General features: G+C 37.5%; 1 protein-coding gene across 3 annotated transcripts; it reads right to left on the bottom strand.

Annotated features, from left to right (window-relative positions):
- Positions 1-1,143: 1,143 nt before the first annotated feature.
- Positions 1,144-27,562, bottom strand: LOC110160128 (arf-GAP with coiled-coil, ANK repeat and PH domain-containing protein 2). 3 transcript variants are annotated; one of them, XM_055164547.1, is made up of 23 exons: positions 27,275-27,562; positions 26,989-27,033; positions 25,098-25,217; positions 24,683-24,736; positions 23,616-23,674; positions 22,967-23,150; positions 21,719-21,763; positions 21,544-21,639; positions 18,100-18,174; positions 11,689-11,801; positions 11,120-11,171; positions 10,951-11,051; positions 10,763-10,868; positions 10,095-10,303; positions 9,871-9,940; positions 9,574-9,668; positions 9,252-9,454; positions 7,741-7,833; positions 7,421-7,653; positions 6,286-6,395; positions 6,093-6,203; positions 5,946-6,007; positions 1,144-2,467 (listed from the first exon to the last, which is right to left on the bottom strand). In XM_055164547.1, exons 1-23 carry the CDS (start codon positions 27,545-27,547, stop codon positions 2,364-2,366), a joined length of 2,613 nt encoding a protein of 870 aa, XP_055020522.1. In that variant the 5' UTR covers positions 27,548-27,562; the 3' UTR covers positions 1,144-2,363. The 3 variants fall into 3 exon arrangements, with proteins under 3 accessions (XP_055020522.1, XP_055020524.1, XP_055020523.1); XM_055164549.1 differs by lacking the exon at positions 26,989-27,033 and adding an exon at positions 8,334-8,435; XM_055164548.1 differs by lacking the exon at positions 26,989-27,033.

Raw genomic sequence — 27,562 nt, 5'->3', positions numbered from 1 at the left:
ATAACACTTGAAATGTATACTTCTCTAATAGCAAAAATAAATCTATGACATAATATTACCATTATTATTCCTACTGCCTCCTTTGTCACAGACCATTACGGTGGTCTTTTGGCGACAACGACTGAGTAATAAACTTTATGTTTACATTTGTTTGAACTCATCTTGTAAGATTCTTTCATCTGAGATTTTCTCACACCAGCCTCAGTGCAGTGCACAGAGTACATGACATTGTGTTTTCAGTGAGTTTGCAGCAGACTAAACAGACCTGCTGCCTGGCTGCTGCCCTCACACGCCACTGTAAATCTCTACAGGAGCTGGGCACTGGGAGCCTCGATGATCTCTTAAATACTGAAATGAAAAAAGAAAACATGACAACGTAATGTAACCATAGATTTCTGAAAGCTGGTCCAATTTTATACCTCACTTACCTTCTGTATTTGGAGTGTACTAATTATTCACCACAATGACTTTAAAAGGACTTTTTACAATTTTCAGAGACCAAAGTGGAATTTTGCGGTGATGCTAATGCTAACAATTGACATATTTTTACCTCAAGAGCTGCTCACACAAAATGCAGCAGCTCTATGAAATCATATACTCTCTAAAATGATCAAGTAATGATAAAAGAGCACTTAACTTTTGTGGTGCAGGGTCCACCTGCTGGTCTTCATAGAGATTTTACAGCTTTAGCTAGAATGCTCCACAGTATGACATTAAGATTATCTGTAGTCATGGGAACGAGCAGTTGACACCACCAGTTTAAGGTCAGGTCAGACCTGTAGAGGTGAGCTAGCTCTGGTTTTTCTGATTTCTTTCAGGTATGTTTTAGTGACAACATACATGTTCAACAAAACAAACTAAATAAATGCAAAATAGGTATGTTTAATGTCCGTGGAACATCTCTATGGAGACCACTGTCAGAAAAGTTACATAGTGAATCATTAATGTGTTGATACAGATTTTTAAAAAAGCATTTACGTGTGCCTTTTTGTAGTACACACTGAATGTAAATGATTTATTTTTACTACTAAAAACTATAATTATATCCTAAAAGAAAAAAAATATTTTCTTTGATTAAATTTTGCACTCAATAATCACAATTAATCTTGAAATCCCTCAAATGAAAAGCAAGCAGAGATGATCTGACAGCCCACGTTGTGTGTATTGTATTCTGTGCATATTACAGGTACAATGTACAGTACATAGTGATGTACAAGCAGACAATATAAACAGGCTAAAATGGAAAGGTACAAAGAACAGCATGTACAAAAGATTATTTAATGATTCAAGTACCACTATACTTCAGTCCTGTACACACTGTACATGATTTATATCCCATGGTGCATTGGCTTAGGTTTCCTTGAACTACATACATTACAATGTGTAGATAAAAAATACAGTTTAAGTCTATGGACATTTCACACAATAAAAATGTGTCCGGGTCATTAGTCAGCTCCACAGTTTAGAGTTAAAATACTGTGAAATGTAATAATTTGACTGACTCTGAAAGCACAAACACTAAATATGAGTTCTATACTGCTGGTACAAATAATGTGGCAACCTTAAAGGTGATCTATGCTACGTTTTTTTGGGGAGGGTCCTGCTTGTCTCCATGGCAATATTATTGAATTTCCTGAAATAAATATGTTTAATGTCATACTGTGGAACATTCCAGGCAAAACAATAACATGTCCATGGTGACAAGCAAGTGATGGACAGCCCTCATCAGAAAAGTTACATAGTGCACCTTTAACATAAAAAAATAAGTCGAGATTTAAATTAGACTGTATTCACTGTAAAAGGTTCAACACGTCAAAGTCTTACCATCCCAAATGGTAAACATCAGTGGTTTCTTAAACAGTTTGTGCAAAAAAAGTAAAAGCATGTTGACATTCACAAAAGCAACATAAGAAACAACATAAGAAAACAAAAATATCCAATTGTAAAGTTGAAATGGAGTTGATGTATACACTGATCATTACCATTCACAAAGCTCATTTATCATATTTGTTTACCACAGATTTGACCAAATTCAAACCTGTACAATCAAAATCATTGGGGACTTTCTCGACTTAATCAGTCCTTCCAAAGCGTTCTGTGTACCATTCTCTCATTAAGGTCGCTGGTTTAAAGCAGTTTTAAAGGCTGAGTGGTCCTCCATCTTGCAGGCCTCCTCATTTGAATCAAGTGCCGGCAGTCTTCATCAGGAGCAGTAATCACAGCTGCACGTTCAAAAAATACTAAAATGTAATGAGAGTTCTGCCATGTTGTTTAGTTTGAAATGCCTTCAGCTTTAAGGGGGCACAACTGGCTTCCACGCCACCGGAAAAAGGGACGCTATTGAGCTAGGAGCAGGGTGGGGGTCAGGGTCGCGGGGGGTCGTAGCCCTGGTAACGGTTCAGCTTCTCTGGGTCATTGGACGCCATGTGGGTGAAGTCCTGGAAGATGTCCTGATAGGTTTCATCCCCTGTAAGCGCAACACAAAGATAATGTAAATGCATAAATAAAAAACAATAGGTTACACTGATTTGCAAAGTGAGACATTCAAAGTTGAGACCGATAAATATGAAATAAATAAATAACTACCGGGGCTGCAGCTAATTATTCCTGGTAATTGACTAGACCTTTTTGACTTTTTAAAATTGTTGACCTTTTCTACTGAGCCCAGGATAAGCTAGAAATATGCCACTTGAGGACTTCTTGATTGGAAAAATAGTTATCGGCTCAGTCTCGGTATTAAAACTGCAACTGCTATTACGTGACGTGTTAGGAGTCTGTGCATCATCTAGACAACAAATAGTGATAGCTGTTGATTGTTATAGCCCTAATAAATACAGATACTTCTCACTCAGTGTAATAATAGGTAATAATAGAGCAGAGTGCAATATCCTGACAGGGGACTGTAGTGTAAAAATAGCATGAAAATTACCTAACCATAATCCATAAAATGTGTACAATATTGAATTCCTTAGTGCTGCTGTAGTACTGATTAAAGGTGCACTATGTAACTTTTCCGGTGGATGGAGTGCCACCAGCTTGTCTCTATGGAGATGTTAGGATGTTATTTCACAGTATGCCATCAGGCCAAGTTGCAGGTCTTTGCAATAAAAACACATTTTAATTTATAAATGCAAGATAGATATGTTTGAGCGTGTACTGTGGAACATTCCTGACAAAGCATGAACATCTCCATGGAGACAAGCAGGTGGTACTTAAATCTTTCTATATCACTAACGATACAACGTTAGAACATTGTATATTATTGAGGCTCATGAGCAAAATAATGTTAAGGAGGAAAAAGAAAAGTCATTCGTACCTGTGAGAGCTTCAACAGAGAAACGCAGAGAGGAAAACAAACCAGAAACAAATAGAAGCAAAAGGTAGAAGAAAAGTGACACAGAAAAAACAGGCCCAGAGAGGTTAGTTTTGTTACCAACTGTATTGTGTTTAAAGTGCACGTTATATGTACAAAAATACAGCTGTCGGCCTCAGCACCCCAAAGAAAACAACAGAAGAAGGCACAAACTCTGGGAGGAGACAGAGAAAGCAACAGAACAGAAAAACAGTGTGAATACAGAAAATGAAGACAGCACTTCAGTAAGTTATTGTTCAAAATGTGACAGTGCTAGTTCTAGTTAGTCAGTTTTGGTCGGAAAATAAAGAAAGAGATATTAAATTATAAACAGGCTTCACCCGAGATCCCAGGTAAGGAAAGAAAAATGGTAAAAAGGCGCACTATGTAACTTATCGTATCCATGGAGGCGTTATTGCTTTGCCTGAAATACTCTGCAAGTAGAGGCAGGTTTGTGGAGAGGCGATCCTGCTCGAATTATGTGTCCCCAGATATTTGTTCAGTTACAGTTGTTTGTGGAATGTTCCAGGCAAAGCAATTACATCTCCATGGAAACACTGAAGTGGAAACCCATCCACCAGAAAGGTTACACAGTGTTCTTTATATGTCAGCAATCCCAACTGTTAGTTAGTAAAGTTGTTTGGGTGGTACGATGATTAGAGCTGTTTTACTCACATTCACTATCACTGAAGACCCCTCATCAGACATACACTTTAACAGCTGATTGCACTGATGAAGAGCTCTTAATGCCAAAGAGGTACCAAAGCAAAACAACCTGAGGCTATTTCAAGGTGCACCATGTAACTTTTATAATGGGGGTCCACCTGCAAGTCGCCATGGATACATTAATGCTTTGCCTGGAATGTTCCACAGTTTGGCATTAAATCTAGCATTTCAAATTATAAGTAGGAAAAATTAAAAACATACTGCAAGCAATGAGCCTCTCCACATATCTTATCTGTAACTTGGTTTTGTAAGTTTAATGCCATGCCGCAGAACATTCCAGGTAAAGAAATAACATCTCCATGGAGAAAAGCAGAAAAGTAATGCATAATGCACCTTAAAGACCTTAAAGATGGCGGAAGCACTCATTTCCGTTACAGAAGATTTAGTGATTGTTAAGACTATGACAATAAGTAATTATCTTTTTATAGGTCCAAACACTCTCTTCATTTAATCAACTATGATTAAATAACAGACGAAAACAACCAGTAAACACTAAATTAATTTGCTCTTCCTTCAGGAATAAATGATGCACACAGTACAATCTAAATGCCATGGCAACTCCTCTAAATAACGAAGACCACGTTTCTGTAAAGCTCTATAACAAAGTGCTTGTGTGCCCTCAGAGGACTAGAGCATTTTGGAGTAGGTTAAAAAAAAAAATAGGGGAACATTATCATCAATTAACAAAATTCAGTGGGGTCATCCGTCTCATCTCTACACAAAGCTTAGACATAAACAAAGTAAAATAAACTTATACACATACACGTGCCTGTTCTAATCTATTGCACTGTTATGAAATAATGCATTCACATATAGTTCTGAGTTTACCCACTAACATTCAACATGGTTAATGTAATGGCACTACAAAATTTACAATTCAGGATTTCAGGAGGGAACGAGTGATAAACCACCATAATTCAATAAAAATAGTCATTTGAACCAAGCAGACTCATCCATCTTTCTATAGGAATAATAGACGAACTATGTATGCATGTATACCCTTTACAACATGTAAAATACTTCATCCAAAATTATACTTATTCTTTAAAATAATATATTTCTGGACAGACTTGTATTTACCACTTCTCAAATATGGGCTATTTAGCAAACCAAATCATCAGTTATCAGGCATTAAACTGGTTAATGAGAAGTTTACAGTGACATCAAAACACACTGGTTGCATATCAATGAACAGGAATGTGCATTACTTTGTTTACAATATTGCAAGATCGATTATGGCTTGAATAACGACATGCATTATGGTAATACTGTATTTTGATGGATGCCATAGTTATTGCCTAGTTAGTTTTGGCAGTAAATGTTTGTACAATGAGGTTCGACTGCTGCTGGATACTGGAGAATACTGCGTCCGGGGAGCTAGATGTTGGCTGATCATAGCACCAAATATAGGCCCAATTAGAGATTGTAATTTGAACTTTCTAAATGCTGTTAATAGTAGTTACTTTATACAAAAATATGAAGCTTTAAAATAAGCATTTAAAGGGAATATTCTCTGTCCAATCAGAGACAGGTGCTTCTTTGTGCTATTAATACTTTATCCAGCATGAAACAACACATTTAAATAAAGTTATCTCATTTTGGAAGAAACTCAGCGTCCAGCGTGTGATGGCTTTAATTGTCCCACTTGTCACCAACTGACACAGCCCATGACACAACACAGGAGCCACTTTAAAGCTTAGGGCTCCCACAAAAGATTTTCAGAAGTCTTTAAAAAAAAAAAAAAATCTATATTTTTCTGTTGTGAACTGAGCCTTGCTGTTCTATGTTTCCCCGAGTTGCAGGCAAATGAACTCCTGCATACACTTCCTGTACTGCATCTCAGTGGGGCTGTTGGAGTTGTATTGACCTGACTGACTGTAGGGTCCCTCTGCCTCCCGCATCTCTTCATTCATCTTGGCCAATCTCAGCCTGCAACAACAAGCAAGTATTTAGCATGTATAAACCACAGATATACCACCCTTTAAATGTTCTAATGATGAAATAGTTGACTCACAATGTGACGATGTCTGCATTTGCTGCTTCCACAGCGATTGAAAGAGGCGTTTGCTCATCTATGTCTGCAGCATTTTGATTAGCTCCTCTTTTTAAGAACAAACAAACTTGCCTGAAGAGAGATTCAACAGAGTTTCTCAATAAATGCAATTTGTTAATCTGATCAAAAATACTCAGTAGTTCAGTGGACTGACCCTGTGTGTCCGAGCATGGTGGCGTGATGAAGCGGCCCTCGTCCTTGAGCGTCCTGCTGATTTACATTGGCTCCATTTTGTAGCAAAAACTCACAGGTGACCAGCGACCCCTATATGTAAGGGATGTATAACATTATTACAAACATTAAAAGAAGACAGTGTTATTTTATCAGGTTTACAGTATTAAACTATAACATATGGAAATCAATCAATTTTGTTCATTGTAAACCACAGTATTGATCTTAAATGGGTTTATATTAGAAGCAGGTTCACTGACTTCATGTTATAATACTGAATATAAAAGGCCCCTCATCGTGGCATTTCACTACATTAAGCAGCAGATTTTTTATTTATATCCCCTGAGGAAAGCTGTTGCGGCCAAATCCTACTTAGACCGCTGAGAGTTGCAGGTCCGGAGAAAGTAAGTGACACGCTGTCTTGTCTCTGGCGTCTAAGTAATCAAATCCAGTCTTAATATAAAAATAGTCTTTATTACTTCTTAATTGGCCAAAATTCATTACTGTATAAAAAGAATCTAAAATCGTACAAAGATGCCAAGCATGGCGGTCAACAAACTGTGTGCTTCACCAGATTGAAACACCTGTGGAGCACAGGAGCGGTCCTCCCTAATGTAGCCTACCACACGGCGCCCTCTACAGGTGACGCACACACAAGACACATGGCTCCAACAAAAGCCATAGGCTGAAACGCGTACGGACTTTGTAAGTTGCCCATTAAGACATGCCGTAAATTAATAAAGGCATTTTATTTTAACCAGTGAGTGCCTTGGGTTTTTGCATCTTTAATCTGATTTTTTTATTGTTGAAAAATGTCAGGGGCTAGGTGAAAATTGAAATTTTCAGAGTTCTGCCTCAAATGCAGAACAATGAAGGAACATGCAGGAATCAATGGAGGTGAAGCTTAAAGTAAGCTAAAGATGAGGAAAACAGTTATAACATGTTTAAAAGTTAATAAAAGTGAATGTCCCATTTGTTTATTCATCTATTTATTTATTTGACTGGGACAGTGCAAGTCAGTATAAGTTAATGTACTTTAATTTGCTTGCACATTCATAATGAATGATAGTGATGATGCATTTCATTCATTCCTTCAGGTTTATTTGCTTAAGCCTTACCCCATGCACCGCCATGATGAGTGGCGTCCTCTTCTCGTCGTCCGTGTTGACCCAGTTGACCTCTCCTCCATGGGCCAGAGCCTCGGCCATGTCGGGCAGACTGCGGGCACATGAGGCCCAGAACAGCTGCAGACCGGGGCTGTACTCCTTTGGCTCATAGAATGCCACGTCTTTACAGGGAGAGGGGGGCGGCAGGGTGGCAGGCATGGCCATAGGAGGGGACTCTGCTCCATCTGGAACACACAATCAGACCATTTATACTGTAGTGAAAGGTTTATAAGGTTTAACAAGTATAAACACAGATTTTAAAGTGTCTTTACCAGCTTCACCCATGCTGTTGCTGGAAGGAGTCATTGCCAGCATCTCTTTGCTCCCATCAGCGCTATTCTGAATGCCACTGTCTGCACTTTTCACTGGAAGAATAATGTCAAAATGAGTCACGTTAGAAAAACAAAATAAAAAAAAACCTCTTTTGCAAACAATATAAAATATAAGGAAGACCTCTAGTGCATTTATATGACATTTGACACTTATAAATATTGTTATTATTTTTTATTAATATCTTCATTCTTGGTACTATTATTAAACATACTGTATGTTTTAGACATATGAGGTAAACCTTATATTTTTTATCAATAGTTTTTTGCTTCATAGCTAATGAAAAAAACAAAAAGAAAACAAATATTAACTCTTTCCATCACCTTATTCAGACTGTTATTAAAACCACAATACAACTTGTACCCACAACCGTGCCTTCCCAAGAAATTATTAAGTTATACTCTAAGAAAATGGTCCCAAGACCAGGGGTCAGCAAAAGGTAGGTGATGAGTTATTAGTTCACGATCCAAGCAGTGAAATGAATGGAGAGAGGGCAAGGAGAAGCAGGGGACAGAAACTGTGCACAAATACTTACTGTTCCTGAGTTTGGAGGAGGTGTCAAAGTAGGAGAAGAGCGAGTCAAGCTCATCAGGACAGAAGAGAGAGTCACGGCGGGCCTCCGAGCCACCGGCTGCAGCTACGCAACGGATCATGGGAGTTTCGAAACATGGTTGGCAAAGGGTGTCGTTGGGTTGCAAGGGAAAATGGTATAGGTTTGAGGGAAGGTGGGAAAAGCAGGGTTAGTCCAGAAGCACAGATCAGCCACAGGGACAGGGCAAACAAATAAAAGACTGATAGAGAGAGAGAGAGAGACAGAGAGAGAGAGAGAGAGAGAGAGAGAGACAGACTGAGGGGAAACAGTGACACCATCTGGCCAAATAGACAAACTACAAGAAGCATGGGAGGCTCAGACATATGCTGTTCACAGTGAACAATATGCCAAAGGGTAGAAGCTGCTTTCGAGGTATACAACTCTGAGTCTGTATTAAAGGTGCCCTATGTAACTTTTCTAGTAGAAGATCTGCCACCTGTTTGTCTCCCTGGAAATGTGAATGCTTTGCCATGAATGTTCCACAGTAAGGCATTAAAGTTGTTTACTTCCATGGAGACAAGCAAGTGGCGCCACCAGTCAAAGTTACAGCTCAAATCTGAAGAAAGGCGACCCGGCTCACAGTAAGAATGCATGTTTTACACGATATTGTTAAACAAAACACCTGTAACTGACTAAATGCAAGATGGATAAGTTGAATTGCATAGTGTATGATGTGGCTTAAGCAGCAACGTCATGGAGACCAACAGGTAACAGACCCACCACCAAAAAAGTTACATAGTGCACCTTTAATGTACTCAATAATAAGTTTTTTCCCACCACCTTTACATTTGACAGTAAAATGTGCACTATTGATCCTTCACACAAAACACAACACAAAGACTTTTACATCTTTGTGCTTACCTGTTTGTCCTGAAGAGTTTGAGCCAGGGCGCATTTTGGGGGTGGGAGGGGGAGCTCGGGGGGGCATGTGGTCGGAGCTACTGCTGAGCCTCTTCTCCTGTTTGCTCAAAGACACAACTTTAGATCTCAGCTCATCGTCAGTTGGCCGCCGCACAAACCGCCGGTCCACGTATTTGGCTTTGATGTAAGCTTCCACCTCGTGTCTGTGAGAAGATATAAAGAGAGAGAGATTAATGCAACACAATTAACAGTACAGTACTGAGTAAACTGTGATTCCTGTGAGGGAGCTGATGTAAAATATACACACTGGACCATGTCATACCTCGGGTCTCCAGGGTTTGGTTTTCTGGCTCCTAATTCTTCACGTCGAGCCTCATAAATCTGGTTGATGACTTTATTTCCAAGTTCACACATTAACTTTAAAGAGACAAAGGAATAAAATATGTACTTTCTAGCATGCTTTCTTCAACCAATAAGTTTTGTTATGTATATGTAAATAATAATTCATTATATATTTTTTATTTATTTTTCTGTTACGATAGCAATGCAAATTTAAAGTAACAATTCAGACTGAAAAAACTAAGCTCCTCAAAATTTTACACATTTCCAGAGTCTTTACCTTTAGAAGTTCTGGTTCCCATGTGTCCAAAGTTAGAGATCGCACTTTGGAGAAATGCACCCCCAGGCTCCTATATTAGTTGAAAAATGACCAAAAAACCAAAAAAACCCAAAACACATTTAGGTTGTTGGATCCTACTCTCAACAATAAACATATCCGACATCCTAATCATGATCAAGTTATCTCAAAAGCTGTAACTTAAAATATTACAATATTATCTTTACCTGTGAATGCCGGAGCACTGGATACAGAGCGTGATGCCCAAGTTGATGCTGGCCCAGCGGGGGTCCGGCTGCCCACAGTCGCAGCAGCAGGAGTTTCCAGGGATGGCCAAGACTTTCTGTAGAGCTGTCTCCCCTTTTAAAGAGCGCTCCTTTGTTTCCCCTCCAGAATCCAGACTACCGGTGGACGTGGAGGACTTCCTGTCTAGTTTCTAATTTAAGACACGTGCGATGTAGTTTAACATTTACAGAACTTCCCCATCTTAAAATGTTATCAGTTTATAGCTTGGTTTAAGTTGACATTACAACATACCATAGGCAAATAACATTTCATACCAATGGACAGCTAAAATAATAAGAAACTATAAGAAAATGCAGACTTTTTCTGCAATATCCCGAGTTCTAGGGTCTCATCACTAATAGAAATCTTCAGGTTCATTTAATATACATTTGATCAATTTGTTATATCATATTCCCAGTTGGGGGAAATTTCTCAAAGGTAAACTCACAAATGTAGAACAAGATGATTTATATTAGAGACTCGATCATAGAACTTACTATAATATAACACAAATCTACAGATTTTTTTTTTTAAAAACAATATTTATTTTAGTTATCCCTCTGCGTTAAATATTGACCAATAGTGTTGTAATGCCATACATGTGTCTTACCTCAGCATCTTCTCCCTTGTCCCTGAAGGCCGTGGCAATACTGTTTTGGACGGCTTTAATCCAGGCTTGCCTCAGTTTCTCAGAGTCTGCTTGCATCATACAACTCCTGAACAAATGAATAAACCAAATGATTTAGTGCTATATCTGACATACAGGCACCCACATCCATTGAGCAGTTCATGACTTACTTAGTAGGCGAGACAACTTCGAAACAAAAGCGGCGTTCGATATCTTCACAGTGTTTAACTGTGCATAGCCTTAAATCCTCCACCACCACTGTAGGGTTGTCCTGCAGAAAAAAACTCCTCTATAAGTACAACATACATTAACACAGTAATGTAACATGTATGTTCATACCTTAAATTTCTTCTGGTAAACTAGTTGATTGTTTTGTATGGAGAACCAACGCCTGAAAGAAGATCACAAGTTAACCACAGAAAAAAAACTTGCATGCATTTCCAAGTAGTCTTTTAATAAAAACTGCAGCATAAATCTGTTGTGGCTTTAGGCAAAACAAATTATTTCTGAGACCCTGTGACTGACTTCAAAGCTGTAAAAGAGGTTGATCCCTTAAGCCATAGTTCAAATACTTGCATTTTTGCTACTGGAAATAAATATGGGCAATATTGACGAACTAATGTTAATCTTGATATATTACAGTATCCTGATGATAATATTCAAATTATCTTTAAGCATCAAACACATGTGAAATTACTGTAAAATGACCATACAAATTGCAGATATACCACTTAATATCTTTACTTGAAGTTTACAACATTTAGCTCTTTGTGCTGCATTTTGTATAAATTATATACCCAATATTATACTTTTGCCATATATTCAAAACGACATTCATGATATTATCATTATTTTGATAATCTGCCCACCTCTAATAGGAAATATTTACTGATCTATAGATGTGGTACCTGTTCCATGTTTTGAAAGCATTGCTTGCCCGTTTGAAAAGGTATCCCTCCATGGCAATGCCGTTGTCTGCATCGACATTGTACTCCAGCTTTGTGTCATCATTCGAGAAATCCTGAACATAACACAAGAACCACAGAACATATCATTAGTATGAAAAATTACATTAAAATGTGTTTGAGTAGTGGCCACTGACAACACAAATGCGATTTATTTAGATAAATCTGTTAAATCACTTCCTCTTGATAAGATTTCAAGAGGATAAAAAGTAATAAGACACAACACGTAATATGCTTTCACTAACATACTTGTTTATAGCATATGACACACAGCTTCAAGGCATATGCAGTTATTAGTATTTCCTAGGTTAATATGAACTCAAAAACAACAAAATACTTAATGTAAAAACAAGGCTAGTTAATAGAAACCTGGATGCATACATTTTTGCATCGACTATAAAAGAGCCTTGATAATGATAGTTTGTGTCACATGATCTGGTGTGTTGTCATGGGACTGTCCCAGCTTTAACTACCTGATCCACTGCACACGTTTCTAACACGCTTCAGGCTTCTGGTCTCCATCAGGTGACACACAACACCGGCCGTGAGAGTTACGTTTCACTGATGCTTGGACACAAACTACAACAGAACCTCTCTCTCTCCTTCACTGTAAGGAGCCTCTGTCCCTTCTCGAAACAACCAGCAATTTATGACCAAATACACATGTCAAATAACATGTCATGCTTACAGTTAAAAGCTCATTTCCAAATTTTGCTTGCTCTGTTCACTGAAGAGGGTTTATGGGGCTCTGTGTCGCAGATTATACAGGTTACTCTATCTAACGTGATAAAAGACAGAACTGACAGACAGATGAATGGGGAATACAAGTATAAACTAATGACAGTCTCTCAATTTGCCATCTGTTTTTACTACAGGCACTATAGACAAAATACTGTTTGACAACAGAAGACAGAAGTGACCTTAATATTATAATTATGCATTACATTAAAAAAAACTTCTCCATAAATAGTATGCATAGTGAAATAAAAATGTGGTTTAAGATTTCTCTGAGAAGAATTTAGCGACAACTCAAGTGGTGAAGCATTCACCCAATGTCAATATGTAAGTAGCAAGCAGCAAACACTGAAAATCAACAATGCCACATCACAATACATGATGCTACAGAGCATAGAGCATCACACACTCCAAAACAAGAAACAAGTATAGTTTAGTGTCTCCACAGTTACTGCAATGCAGCCGCGTGCAGGATGGTCAGATAAAAGATGAAGGTTACAAAACGGAAGTGAGATGGAAAATGATGCGGGCACTCTACGTACGGAGGATGACCTCCAAGCGCAAAAGTTGCGATAGTCTGGTAAAGACTCCTCCTAGAATATTACAAAGAAACAGACAATTTGTGTAATCTGTACAATGATGTAGTTGAAATGGAAAGAAATCTAAAGGAGCAGACTGTTAGTTTCTAAAAATAGCCTTAGACACATGACATGCATAAAACATACACTATTAGCATGATCTGACGTTCAGTCACTCACCAGATACCAGACATAGTGAAAGCGGCTGAAAATCTTCATTTTACTAACAACTCGTGTTAGAGCATCTCTAAAGTCCCAGTGTATCTCAGTGACAGCCTGAGTCTGGGACGGGCCACCTGTCTACAGCTCACCTCCTCCTCCTCCTGTGTTTGTGTGTACACATGCCTATCACATCTATAGACCCACCCCTGGTGTTATTCTCACTGCTACCTGAAGGTCACCTGCTCCTGCCTCTGTGATGCTGCTGTCTGCCCACAGACAACAGTAAAAATTCAGGGCTCATTTTTTTTTTTTTTTTTTTACACAGATAAGTATACAGTACAGTACACACTGTAACAGTTCACATTCAACACTACAGATTATACAATAAGTAACCTCTTGAACACAAATAATAGCACAACTTGCCATCACTTTCATGTAATTAGAGAAGACATTAAATCTTTAGGGCAATGACCTTTCTGTCTCTCTTATAAGACCACTGTCATGCCTCTATAGACAGAGTTGCAGCTGAATAATTCATGACCCCTGATGGGATGCATACTAAACGTGACCTTAAGACACACTGTTCTACAGTGATCAGTGTCATGATACGAACAACACAGCCTTCATTTGTGTACAAAGTAACTACGATGACCCTCAATCAAGTCTTTATTAAAAAAAAAAAGAAAAAAAGAATAAAATTAACCCACAAAGTCTTTCAACAGAAACAATGCACTGAAATGCACAATTACATGCTTGGCCTTTTTACCCAGAAGGATTACCTGAGTAAGATGACAGTCATGCATGTTTAATACTAAACATGAGTGATTACTCATCTCTGAACAATACAGGCTCTAGAATTATTAATGTACTAATGTAATATTTTATAGGGGTATTATAGTTCAAAAGAGCCTTACCTGCAGAGCAGCCTGGAGCAAGCAGAAAGAACAAGGGGAAAGTGGAAGAAGATAGACAGTTTGTTAAGGCACCAAGAAGAAAAAACGATAAAAATAGCATCTGTAAAGCAGCGTCAGGACAGGTGGAAGTTAGAACATAAATCGTCAGAGATGAAGATAAACATAAAACATGTAACTATAGACAGAACTGTTATGTTGACACAGCCAGGTTTTACATTAAACAAGATGTTCTTCAAGATCTGTTACATTTAATCCCCATAAGAAAAAATGACTTAACCTACATATCTAGATTGTAGAAGCTTTGCTCGAAAAACAGAACTTGTTTGTTTAGAAACTGTTTCCGTGACTGGTAAATTATGCACAAGTGTGTGGCTGAGATCATCCGTGTTGGTTACATTACTTCAGGGGGAGAAGCGACGTGTTCATTCACTTCTAGAAAACACTGAAATACTCTCTGGACCACAGGGGACCATTGGACTGTATCCAAGCACCCTCATCTTACTATTTATGAATCAAAGACCATAATGAGTCTGGGTCCGAAGGTTTACAACGGTTAGACTACAACTACATAACTGTAGTTCAAAATCATGTACGCAGCAAATTCAAAAGTGTTGGTGTTGTTGTGAGTAAAGTGAAGAAAATCCAGATATTTTTCAACATAGTAAAGAGTTATTTCAACTATAACAGTGCTGTAGTTGTTGAGTCACAGTGTTGACATAAAATGAGTAGTTGATTCACAGTGTTAACGTCAAACACTTAGAAAGTGTCTGTTTTGAATATTACACTACATCAGTGTTGGACTTTTGTCACGTTTCCAGCGGGAGAGCTACAGTCTGAGAGGGAAGCCACATTTCACCGTTCGAAGCTAAGCTAAGCTAACAGCGCAAAGCCAACAGCTAATAGCGTTTGTTTTTTAGTAGAACCTGAACTCAACGAGCCTAAAGTCCAACCACCTGAGCTCTCACATGCCCCGGGTCAGATTACTTTACCTTTTTAGGACACTCTGCAGTGTTTTAATTCATAACATTACTAAATATATTTGGTCTAATGCTAGTAGCAGTAAGCTAACTAAATTAGCTGTGACCGTCAATGTTGCCGTCACTGATGTCCATGAAAATTGAGTAAAATAGCTACAAATTGTATTAAATTAAGAGTAACGTTACTTCCAAAAAATATTTCTCAAGTCTAAGTAAAAAGCAGAAGTCCAAAAAATGTTATAAGTAGCTAAGAGTAAAAGTATTCGGGAAACTACTCCTCAAGTAACTTAACTTAAAAGTAACTGGACAAAAATCTGATTTGTCATTTAAAGTTAATGCAATTGCGAGGATGAAACATGAAATAGTACTCATGTCTGGTATTTTTACAGTGGGAAGAAAGTACAATATCTGTAAACAGTGACTCAAGTAAATGTATTAGGTCATAATACATTAGGTCGTTGTAATGGTTGTGACAGGCCTGCCCTACACTGAGTGTATGTAACGCGATGATTTAGGACATTCATGTACATGCGGGGCTCATTGCTTTCGATTTTCAAAGTACTGAAATGGGAAATTCAGAATCGTAACACTTTGTTGCAAGCCGAAAATCTATTTGCTTTTTGTCCGTGTTTTTGTCGTAGAGGTGCCCTCAAAGCCCCGTGACAAGTGTCCATGATGCTCTTCACTTTCCGGACCGGGTTACGGCGCAGCGGCGCGCTGCCTTTAAGCGGGATTGGAGAGGCTCTCCGCGGCTACACTGCAGCAGACTCTCTGAGGGGAGCTGTCGGAATTTCCGGTGTTTCTGCAGGCTGTACATCACGGGCAGCGGGGACGCGGTATACGCTCCGTAGCCTGGAGTGGACTGGGCACCAGAGGAGGTGGAATTGTCTCTAAACAAGGACTAAACCCGCACTTGACCAGGTCTAACCCGACACCTGCATACGCCTAAACCAGGTGAGTCCCGCTTTGCCTCTGCTCCGTCTCGAGGAGACCGCAAACAGCGGGTCCACGATATCACGCAGCCCCAATCCAAACGCCCTCACACGGTCCTATCTCAGCCTGCAGCCGGTACTGATTCCCCTTTCCCAAACGAAAATCTAATGGCCGCGACTTGGACCCCCGGTCTATACTGAAGTGAAGGGCAGGTTAGCATTCGTTAGCTTAGCTCTTCCGAGTTTTCACCGTGTTTTTCACACATTGGGGCTGCATTCTTTCGCTGTATTCACATTTCTTTAAATAATAGCTTATAAACGTGCACACTTTTGTGTGGTGTGTTGGGGTAGGATATTGTACCAAGTGGAGAATTATTTGAATCAAAATGTTAATAGTATTCTGTAAAAAATTTAATATCTTCAAGTATGATGTCCTGCCCAATAGAATGTTTTAACATACTATTGACTTTTAGTCAAAACGAGTAATGATACATGATTTTTTTGTATTTTCTTTAGGGTGAGTGTCTTGCTGCTGGTTCACATGCATCCCCAGCTCCTAAAGGCTACAGTGGAAAGGCTCAAGCCATTAACCATCTCGTCAGAGATTTGCAGGTATGTCATGAAATGGTTAAATGTAGAACTGAAATGTAACTTCACCAAAAATTTTGTAATTGACTAACTGAATTTTATATATGTGTTAAGTAGTTGTAATTTTTGCCTTAATCTCATTTTATTTTCGTGATTAATGGCATTTCGGTGTTTAGTTTCTTGTGGGTCTTGCATTTAAAAATAATCTTTTCTAAGGGGCTACATTTTTTTCAAATTACCCTTCAAGTTATTTATTTGAATGGTTCCTGTATACAAAAACACATACAGCTCATGCAACAGAATAACCTGCTTAATAGGAACAAACAAATAATGATATATGCACCATAATATTTTACTTTTAAAATTTTATTCATGGTTCATTAAATATTGCATAGCCTGTTTTGCAAGGTGGTTACTTGAATATGTTATATTTATTCTATTCTATATTTTATTTTACAGATGGGTATGGACACATTTCTTGCTTGTTGAGCCTAGATGGCCTTTCTACTTGTGACTGAAGTGGGAAGGACAAAGGTTTTTTATGTCATCGTTGACCTGGCTGAATTTGATGAACACTTCAAGGCACTTGGCCCTCTCTCAAACTCTCACAAACTTTACACCTGTATTCAAAGAACTGTCTACAACATGGACATTAGATGTGTCAAAAGAAACCCCAAGAGTGAAAGACTGACTCTTGAGGTAAAAAGTTTCTGCAATGTTAATGTTTCATAATTAGCAGGACTGCCTCTATTGTGAGCATTGTTTTGTTTATATAATGGAAATAAGATCTTGTTTCAAACAGTCAGACATGCTACTCTCATTTTTGGAGATGAGCATCCCTGAATTCCATTCAAAACAAGATCTTGATTCATCCATCGACTGCTTGCATAGAAAAATCAACTTTAAAAAAATAAATGACAGTCATTGTGACCAACGGTTGAGGGCACAGAGAATTCCTGCTGTCAGTTGGATTTTGCAAAAATAGTATTGTGTCATATGACTTGTTTAAATTGTGTTGATTGTATGATGTGCATTGTTTTAATACAAGTTAAGTTGAAATGGAATTTTGTGGTGGTTTTCATTATTTTACATTTGTAAAAGGGATTATGAACTAGAATGCATAGCATTTACACTGTATTTAGTGAAGAAAGAGTTACTATTGAATAGTGTAACATGAAGAGCACTCTACACTATTTCTACTTCATAAAGTGTTAACTTTAAAGTGTTAAAACATAGCAATATAGAGTTATTAGTTTTTCACTATTCACTAGTGTAAAAAAAAATCAAATCTTTATCAGTGTCAAATTCAATTATGAGTAGTGTGGTTACATGACTTTACCAGTGTTAAGCCTTTTGCACTTTGGAAAGTATAGTTTTAACTCATTTTATTGTGGACCCCATATGGCATGGTAAAAGCGTTAAAATTAACAATATATGAGTTGAATTGACACTCGAATTTACTGTGTACCTTTTGTTGGATGGTTGAGTGTTTTTGCTCCATATCACGCTTCTCTTTGGCAGCATCCACCACCAGCTGGTCCAACTGCAGGAGACAGCACTCATTAGTCAATATTATAAACCGCTCATTCACACCATTTTTCACACTCTTAAATTATCTCTAAGAAGTAATGTCTAAATTAAACAGGCCATATTGAGACAAGGGAGACCAGTCTATTTTCAGGATGCTTCACTCAAAGTTATTGGAAACAATATATTGATATTGTGCCAGTTTCACCTCGAGCAGTTTAATCTTGTTTTTTGACCTACATCTCGCATCACATTTTGAGCACATGCGAGCAAGACAACAAACAAAAAATAAGAAATATTAGTTAGAACCTTATTTCTAATTGAATAATTGTGTCTAGATGTACTTAATAGTAAGAGGGACCTTAATGAAGTATAACACATCTCTTAAATAACAGTGAATGATATTGAATACAATTATTATCTCGTATCATACACAGAAGAAATTTTGTAACTAATGAAAAAAGTGCCTTTATATTATAGGCCTATCATGATAATCACTATACTGACTTATTGAATTCACACAATACACAGATGAAACAGTGATTTTGGGGGTTAATATTTATCATGGGAACTTTACTCTCTTCTCTTTAATCTCTACTAATGGGAAATTAGACTGGAAATCTTTCTATACTATGATGACGTTTTAGTTGAAGGATGAATCATGATAATGATAATGATAATGAACTTCTATGATTCATTATAGATGAAAACTAACTGCTAAATAGTTTTGGGAATAATTCTGCTTTATTTGGGTTCAATATTATTGCCTATATTTACTTCAGCAGTATATCACACTTCAAAATTTGCTACTGTTTCAGGCCTTTTATATTATAAACAATTTGAAAAACAGCATTCACATTATAATTCAATATGTTGGCCACCTCTACTCTTGAAGACTCCATCTATTGACTTACATATGATATTGACATTAGCAAAACCCAAAACAGTAACAATGGAAATGGAACCTGGATTTCGTATTATTAAGGAAGGAAGTGAGAGAGCAGCAGACACATGACATCAGATGGTAAATATATTCTGTTATCAAACCAAAACAACTGCACATCTGTCTCCAACACTGTCCCTTACCTACACTTAACCAGCTCTAATAAATGACCTGAAGGGAATACATTCCAGAAACACACAAACACACTAGTTCCAGTAACATATCCAACCTGTTCACAACTCCTCCACACTTCTCTGCATAGCCGCTCCACTTTCTTTAGCTTCATGTTGAAAGAAATATTCCACAGTATAGGTTGTTCTGAGCTCAGAGTAATAAGAATTTTAGTTCATGCAGTCTTTAGAATTTTGCTTGCTCCATAGATTTAAGAGAAATTACAATTGCAGGTATTCCATTTGCTCTGTCACTTGCTTAGGGCAGTTAATGTTGCCTCTCCATCTAAAATTTGACTACATTTTAAACAGCAAATGACGAGAGACTATGGGTTTCAAGCTATGGCAACTGTCCTCTGTTGTTATAGCGATGCCACACTTCAAATAAAGTCTTTTGAATGGAGAATGGTCCTTACAAAGTCTTTGAAATCAGAAAAGAACAATTTGAACCTATGAATACACAATCCAAAAATCTTAACAGTAAAAATCTTAAATTATAAAAGAGAAAATAATCCCATGTAAATTTATCCTTCAGGCCAAAATTGCTCAGTTTGTAAATCCACATATCTTCGGCTGGATATCTCTGCCGCACAATGCTGCCGCCTCAGAGCCACCTTTCAATACTGGGCCGTGTTGAGTGAGAGAACAAGACTAACTCTCTGTGGGAAAACCCTCTCCAGCTCTCTGCTCTTCCTCATTCCTGCACAGTTCAGCTTCCACCCACTGCATCCAGATAATCATCTTATAGCCACATACTAGTCTTCCTATGTTTATCAGAAGATGCACAAACATTTGAATATCGCAGAGCTCAAGAAGAGGCCAACTTGAGGTGAGGCATGAGGGAGAAGGGGTATAGAATAAGGTAAAAATGATAAATACACTACATTTCTACTTTCTAGGGATGTCAAGAGACTATTTGTTTATGTAGACAGAGAGGCATCCAAAAACAGTTAAGCCTGTGAGCTAGGCTGAAAAACTAAAGCTGTAGAAAGAAATGGGAACAGCAGTTTTTTAGAGCTCCCAGTTTTTATTTTAATTAATGCCACATGTTTCTTCAGACAAGAGTATTTGTTTAATCAGCAATTGTGAATATTGAGGCCACAACATAATTATACAAATTAAAAGAATATGAACTGCGATAATTTTAGAAGCTGGTCAGTGGTGCGTTTTGGTCCTAAATTTAACCCATTTTAGTCTTGACGTGGTCCTGTTCTTGTATTCAGTTAGTCCTGGTCTTCTCCTGTTTTTTTGTTTAATCCAGGTTTAGTACAAATTTTGATGTGGTGAATGTACAACTGTGAATGCGACTCAAGTCAATATAGTGTAAAGAAAGCAAAAGAAGATAAAATTATGCCGAAAACTGAACAAAGATTTTCTTCAGTTGATATTATTTAACCTTCTTTTGCAATGGAACCCACCTGGGTAACAGAGACACCGTTCAAAAAAGCAGATCATATACTAAAAGATTTGTAATTAAACAATGGGAATGACTTTATTTGGTCGTGGTGTCAAGAAAATACTTAAGTAAGAAAATTGAGTATAAGTCCAGATACCGAAGCAAAAAATACTCAAGTAAAAGAAAAAAATATCACACGAAAAATTCTACTTAAGTATGTCAATTTTTTCCTAGCTGTTTTTATTTGTATATGACCTTGATAAAATTAAAACCTTCAATACAGCACTTGACTACTTTTACTTTGTTACGTTCCATCACTGGGTATCAGTAACTGTGAAGAATCCTTAAAATATAATTTCTTCTAACAATAATCTCAACACTAAAATTTGATATCATGATATGCCTACTACATGCATGTCTACAGTCGGTAAACAGCATTGTCCTCACAAGTATAACAAAATCCATAATGAATACATGACCTATAGTTGCCCTTCAGTCAGCTTTAAATAGCTCAGTATTTGCTTATAGTCAGTGTATTTAGAATGAATGTTCCTGGAATATTGCAGGATGAGCACAGTGCTTATTTTTTCAGGGATTTTGAAATAAATGTTTAAACAGGAAGTCTCAAATAACCTAACACAAGTGCAACAAGCCAAACTAGACTGAACACAACCACACAACCACGTGTAACAAAAATCCTATTACGTAATAACTGTTATCACTAATTAAATATTGTTTATCTTGACAATACACTTCCTGGAGATAGGGTAACATTTTCAAGTCAATTTTTCAGACTGAATATCAAAAGCCAATAGCAGTGTACATTAGTTCTATGTAAAAATTTATCTGTAAAGGTTAAACAAAGGAATGAGGTACCTGTCCTCCGAGCTGTTTCATCAGGGGCTGGAGTTCACTGAAGAGGTCATAGCCTTGATGGAAAAATGTCAGGTGGGCGTACATAAAGGAAAGCATCTGCAAACAAAAGACAAAGAGGTCATTGTGTGAATAAATGTCATTAGAAAATTTAAAGTAGTTATAGTATAATAGTTACCGATTTTAGGATTTCTGATCTTCTTTTGGACTGTAGGACATTAATCTAAATGTTGAAAGAAAAAATAGACAAAAGCATAATGTAGTATGTGTAATATAAGTGACACTTTTGAGGTGCATTTCAAAACCAGCACCATATAAAAGTAACAGTCCAGGAGGAGGGACTACAGTACACAAAAGTCATTGAACTAAAAGTAGAAAAGGTCAAATGAATGGCTTTAGAGAGAGCTGTTCCCCAAACATGGCTGAATGGCAATTCCCACTACTGTCACCAGAGGGAGCTCTCTATCACATATTTTATGGTTCAAACTATTCATATTACCTTTTACAACTTATCAATGGTACTGTTCTGTTTAATACTTGTGCTAATGAATGACAGAAGGAATATCATGCTATATATTATTCTTTTATTTCATAAAGAAAGAATTCATTGTATTTAAGTATAGGTCAGCACGCAACTAAGAAAATCTTTTATATCCGCTGTGGTCAGCAAATTTAATTGCTTGTGGTTGAGATTTTCACAGAAGCATTGGCCATAGTCGTTTTTCACGAGTTCTGATTCAATTTCTGTGCTATTATGGTCACACACACTTCTACAACTCTCTCCTTCTTTATATCAAGTACTAAGTATTGTTTTATAGGATTTAATGGTTGAAAACAACTTTTTTGCTAATTTTAGGTCAAATACTCAGCATCACACAGTAAAAGAGGTATATACTTTTATCATTAAACAGGTCTCAAAACCTTTCTCATAGAGATTCTATGTCTTTTTCTCTTCGCTTGTGTATAATGAGTGGAACTACCACAAAAGACGATAATATGGAGCAGAACACAACTGAAGACAAAACTGCTGACAGAAACCCCCTAAATCTTTAAGGTTGTTGAAATGTGCTATGCCAGCAACAGAGCTTATAGATTTCTTCTAAGACAGCCCAGGCTTGAAGTAATTTCGCAGCCTTTTTATATAAGATCACTGGTTTATGTGAGATCACTGGTTTATGTGGGTGTAGGTGTAGGTGCACAGAGTAAAAGTCAAATGTGTTTGAGTAGCAAATGTGATGCCTAAAAACAACATTCAATTATTTTTGTTTAGACATGTAACTAAGCAATATTTAAAAAATCAGAGAGCCAGAACAGCTGTGTCTCATTCACCAGAGTGCTGTTGACTCAGTCCTCTAAGCATGACTCAGCAGGTTGTGGTCCCATAATAAGGTCAAACAGAGCAGTGTGACTCTGATAGAAGCTGTACCTGTAGGACATAGTCGAGGACGATGTGTCTGAAGCACTTGCGTGTGGCAGTGAGGATATTAGTGGCTTCCTCCACCTCGTGCTGCTTATTACGTGGGGCCTGGGCATTCTTGATAAGCGCTGCCTCCTTCTCTTCGCTCACCTTGTCAAACTGCTTTTTGGCATCTTTAAATTTACGAAGGTCACTAACAAAAAGAGGTATAATTTTTAAGGTTAGCATCTGGCCATGTCACATCTAACTTCATCCACTGCACAGAGTTGTGTCTTTGGTCAAATGACTAAAGTATCTGGCCGATTCTAACACAAAAGGAGATATCACTGTGTGATGTATTTGCTGTAGTGTTTCTTTACTTGAGCAAGATATCATAAATATAAAATATTCAGTATTCTTGGTATAACTACAACCAAATGTATAGATCATTATATGTGAGACAAGTGATTTTGATTTGCTGAATTTCTGTGTCTCTCTTCAAACTTCTGTGACTTGACATGAATAAAGGTGATTTCACAGAGCTGTAGGCGCTGTGTTTCCTGAGTGATGATGCTGTTTGTTTGTGCCAAAAACCAAAGTGTTAATCTCTAAAAGGATCAGAGCAGATGCCCTCATCATGTTTACAGCCTAGAATCAATGACGCATTTTGTTTACTCACTCTTTTACAAAGGTCTGTAGCTGAGTCTTGATTGATCTTTGGGCCTGGTCAAATAATATCTGTAAAGACATAAAACACTGTTATTCCTTCATAAAGAGAACATACAACAATAAAAAAAAAAAACACATAATGATCTTATGGTTAGCACTTGGCCCTTAATCTTACATAGTATTTTTTAAACATTATAGGCTACAATTAAAGATGTAAATGTGCACAATCACAGTGTTTTAGTGAAAGCCCCTCTTAAAGTAGCTTGGTTATAACTTATGACGTGTCCTGCTTATTCTTGGCTCTGAGTCACATAGCCTCATTAACCTTGAGAGTTTCTTCAAAGGAGACGTCTGCAAATGGCTGTTCTTTTGTGCTTCCTTTTGAAAAATACCTTAGTGTTTTAGGGGTCTGTTGGGACAATCAGCACAGTGTTACAAAGACCCCGCCACAAAGTGACATACGGGGTCTCTGAGGGCATCATATGTGGACAGACTCTGAACCAACAGTCAGCTGATAGGACCAGCTCTGAGTCACAGGCTTGGGTTATCTTTGTAGTGACTTGTAACACAATGGAGCAAGTGGGCTGGACATTTTCTGTCATAGTCCAATATTGTATCTTAGTTTTTTACTTGCTTTTCATGTTCAGATATAATCCAATGACAAACAGTTTGATTTCCAGGATATAGTGTTCTGATCTGGGGTAGCCTTCTCATCAGTTGATGTTTTAAAAATTTTGAAAAAGAAAAAGTCTGCATTTCTAACATTAAGCAGTGGTAACTGTTATTTCTGACATATATAGCTTGAAGCTTTTAATGAGAATGTTTTTGAGGATATGAAAGAGGGAAAGAACAGAGGATCGTATTCTTTTCTTTTTATTTTCAATGGAATTTTTATTTATTTTACATGATCTCAAAGGCAGTATTATTATCAGCTGTTCATGTGTATACACCTACACATATGTATGTATGTATGTATGTATGTATGTATGTATGTATGTATATATATATACACGTCTACCCAGACTTTGTTACAGCTCATCTCTCCATATAAGGCAATAAGGCATTGTTGTTTAATACCGTGTGATAGTTGATCATCTCTTGAAGACTCTCTGCGAACTTTGTGAGGCTCGACTGTGGAGAGAAAGCACAGCAATGAACTAAACAAAGCAACAATAACAACAATCAGTCTATTCATTATTAAACTCAGTAAACAATGTATTAGCAACAACAACTACAACTACTACAACTACTACTACACAGGACAAACCAGAAGTTGTATTTTGTCATGCATAATTTAAACTAATAATAACACAATAAGGGAACTAAACTCAGGGCCATTTAATGTCCAAATTATAATAAAATAAAAGATAAAAGATATTTGCAGATGAAAATGTGCCAAATGTTGCATGCAAGTCACCATTTTGTAAAATCCACATGAGGAGCCCAAATCTGATCCATGAAACTATCTTGTTTTACTGGCTGGTTAGTTTACCTCAATGACCTCATCTTTAGTGGACTGCTGGGCCAGTTCCCGGATCCCATTTACAAACTGCTTGTTGGCTGCATTGTAAGCTTTCCCAGCATCGATCATCCCAATACACAACTTCACCAGCTGTCAAGAGATAAAAGGCAAAGATAGTAAGGACAAGAAATAAAAGTCACAATAAATACAATTTACATGTGGATATCAATGGGTAATGGATAGCAGATCACAACAATCATACTCAAGTTTCTTTAAATACATAGTTTCCTATCAGTGCTGCAGACACATTTGGAGCAAAGACTATTACACTTGTCTAAATGGTGATAAATAAGTTTAATGCCATGTGGAACATTCCAAGCACGACACAAGCAGGTGGCAGACCCTCCATCAGAAAAGCAGAAAATCTATGCATTTAACCCCTATAAGATAATACAAATAATATCAGACATTATACATAAATAGAATATCTGTATAATTTGGATAGCAATGTCACACTTATGTCATCACAACAGGAGTCCAACAGTCTTAAGCCCACAGGGAACAGATGGCCATTCTTATAGTGTCTTGCTGGATAACATTTCTGCTTATAGCTCACATAAGCCTTTTGGAAGATCGTGATTTCAACATTTATAATCTGTGTGTGCGCATCTATTTTGCTTTATATTTAAAAACAAAAATCTTATAAGCCTATGTAAACTACGCGCGTGTGTGTAGCAGCTCCACCCATGAGCACATGCAAAGACATACATAGACATGATCACAGCCATATTTTTGTGACACGCAGTCCGCCCACTCCACAGATCCTTCCTCTGGAGCGCAAGGGGAAGTGAAGCCGACTGACTCATGGAGGTGGGGCCCCTGTAACTGTGAGCCCAACAGAACAATAGACTGGGACCTTCCACACTCCAGGTCTTACTATGGGCTACTGGGAGCTCAGAGCAGCGGAGGAAATAGTACTGTTCTAATATCAGGCCGAGAGCCAAGTCTTAGGTTACTTCAGACATTAAACAAGGTGTAAGACAGTAGGGCTGGCTGACATGGTAACATAATCTTTTGTATTGTATGATCTTCTTTTTTTATTTGATTTAATTTATTGCTTTACAAACTACATATGGCTTTCAATATTAATTTCACAAACACACACAATACAGACTTAATTGAACACATAAAAGTTATCCAGTTTTTCCTTTAAATGGTCCTATATTTAAAAAAATATTGACTCTTTATAATGTTATAATGGAGTTGTGTTTTGTTTCATTCACACATGTTTGAGCAATCCTCTATTATTAGCATGTCAGTATCTCCAATGCTCAAAATTCTCTGTTCCACCTTATGAACAGCTACCTTTAGTCCAATAGAGACTGGAAATTCCAGGGCTGTAATGTATGGAGCATGTGGAGTTTAACAAATACAATGGAGCACTTCCTGTATTACCACATGACATCACCAGATAGAAGAGGATAGAGTGTTTTAGCCTTCAAGAGAAGAAATAAATATGCAGGGTCTGTGTGTTAATTAATCAAGTGTGAATGAAACAAACCAAAACTCGAGGTATGTTTCTAATTAGGATACCACATTATAACAGAACAGGAAATAGCCCTTAGCATATTTTTGACTATATGAAGATATTAGATCTTAATTTAATTGTAATTCCATAACTTGCACACTGCACAGCCGTATGACACAGGTGAACTTAAAGGACCCATATTATACTTTTTTCTGACTTATGTTATACTGTTGTTTCCTCATCCCAAACATAGTGTAACGTTTCATTTACACATGATTAACACAAATCCTGCATATTTTGGCTGAGTTTTTCTCTCATACAAAAAACACTCCACAATGTGATGTTGTATGGTAATACATGAAGAGCTCCACTGTGTTTTTAAATTTCATTCACCTTCACTAGATGCATTAGGATAATGTCTGCCCTGGAACTGCCAATCTGTAATGTACAAAAAGGTAAACGGTAGCTGTTAACTTAAAAATGTATATGAAACTCAACTCCAGATAATATATATTGATGAGGTTACAACATTATAACATGACTTAAAGCATACATTTTGTGCAATATAGAACCTGTAAATGATAGTATAGCCTTTGCCCCAAATATCACTGTGAATGCCGGGGTAGTTTTGTTCAACAACTAAGCAATATATATGATGTTTTTCATGGGTGGTACTCACTTTGTCCAGTTTAGATTCGAGCTCGCACACATCCCCCTCCACTTCCTCTATGGTGGCTCTGTGGAGGCAAAACACAAGCCTGTTAACTTCATGATTCAATAAATATTTTTGTACCAAATGAGGACAAATATGCAAAATGTAAAGCAATAGCGCTAATATAAGGACATCACGCTGGCACAAAGAAGCCAAGAGGAGACAGCCAAACAGAAGGCTGCCATTTTGGGTAGTGCTGTGGGGCTGAAATGAGAACTGGCACAGTGCCCTTTGAAACATGACGAAGCACCACTC

The sequence above is a fragment of the Boleophthalmus pectinirostris genome, unplaced genomic scaffold, assembly GCF_026225935.1.
Source record: "Boleophthalmus pectinirostris isolate CB_2022bp ecotype Guang Dong unplaced genomic scaffold, ASM2622593v1 HiC_scaffold_7, whole genome shotgun sequence".
Taxonomy (NCBI): domain Eukaryota; kingdom Metazoa; phylum Chordata; class Actinopteri; order Gobiiformes; family Gobiidae; genus Boleophthalmus; species Boleophthalmus pectinirostris.
Note: the sequence above shows the minus strand (reverse complement) of the source record. Positions and strands in the feature narration are given on the sequence as shown.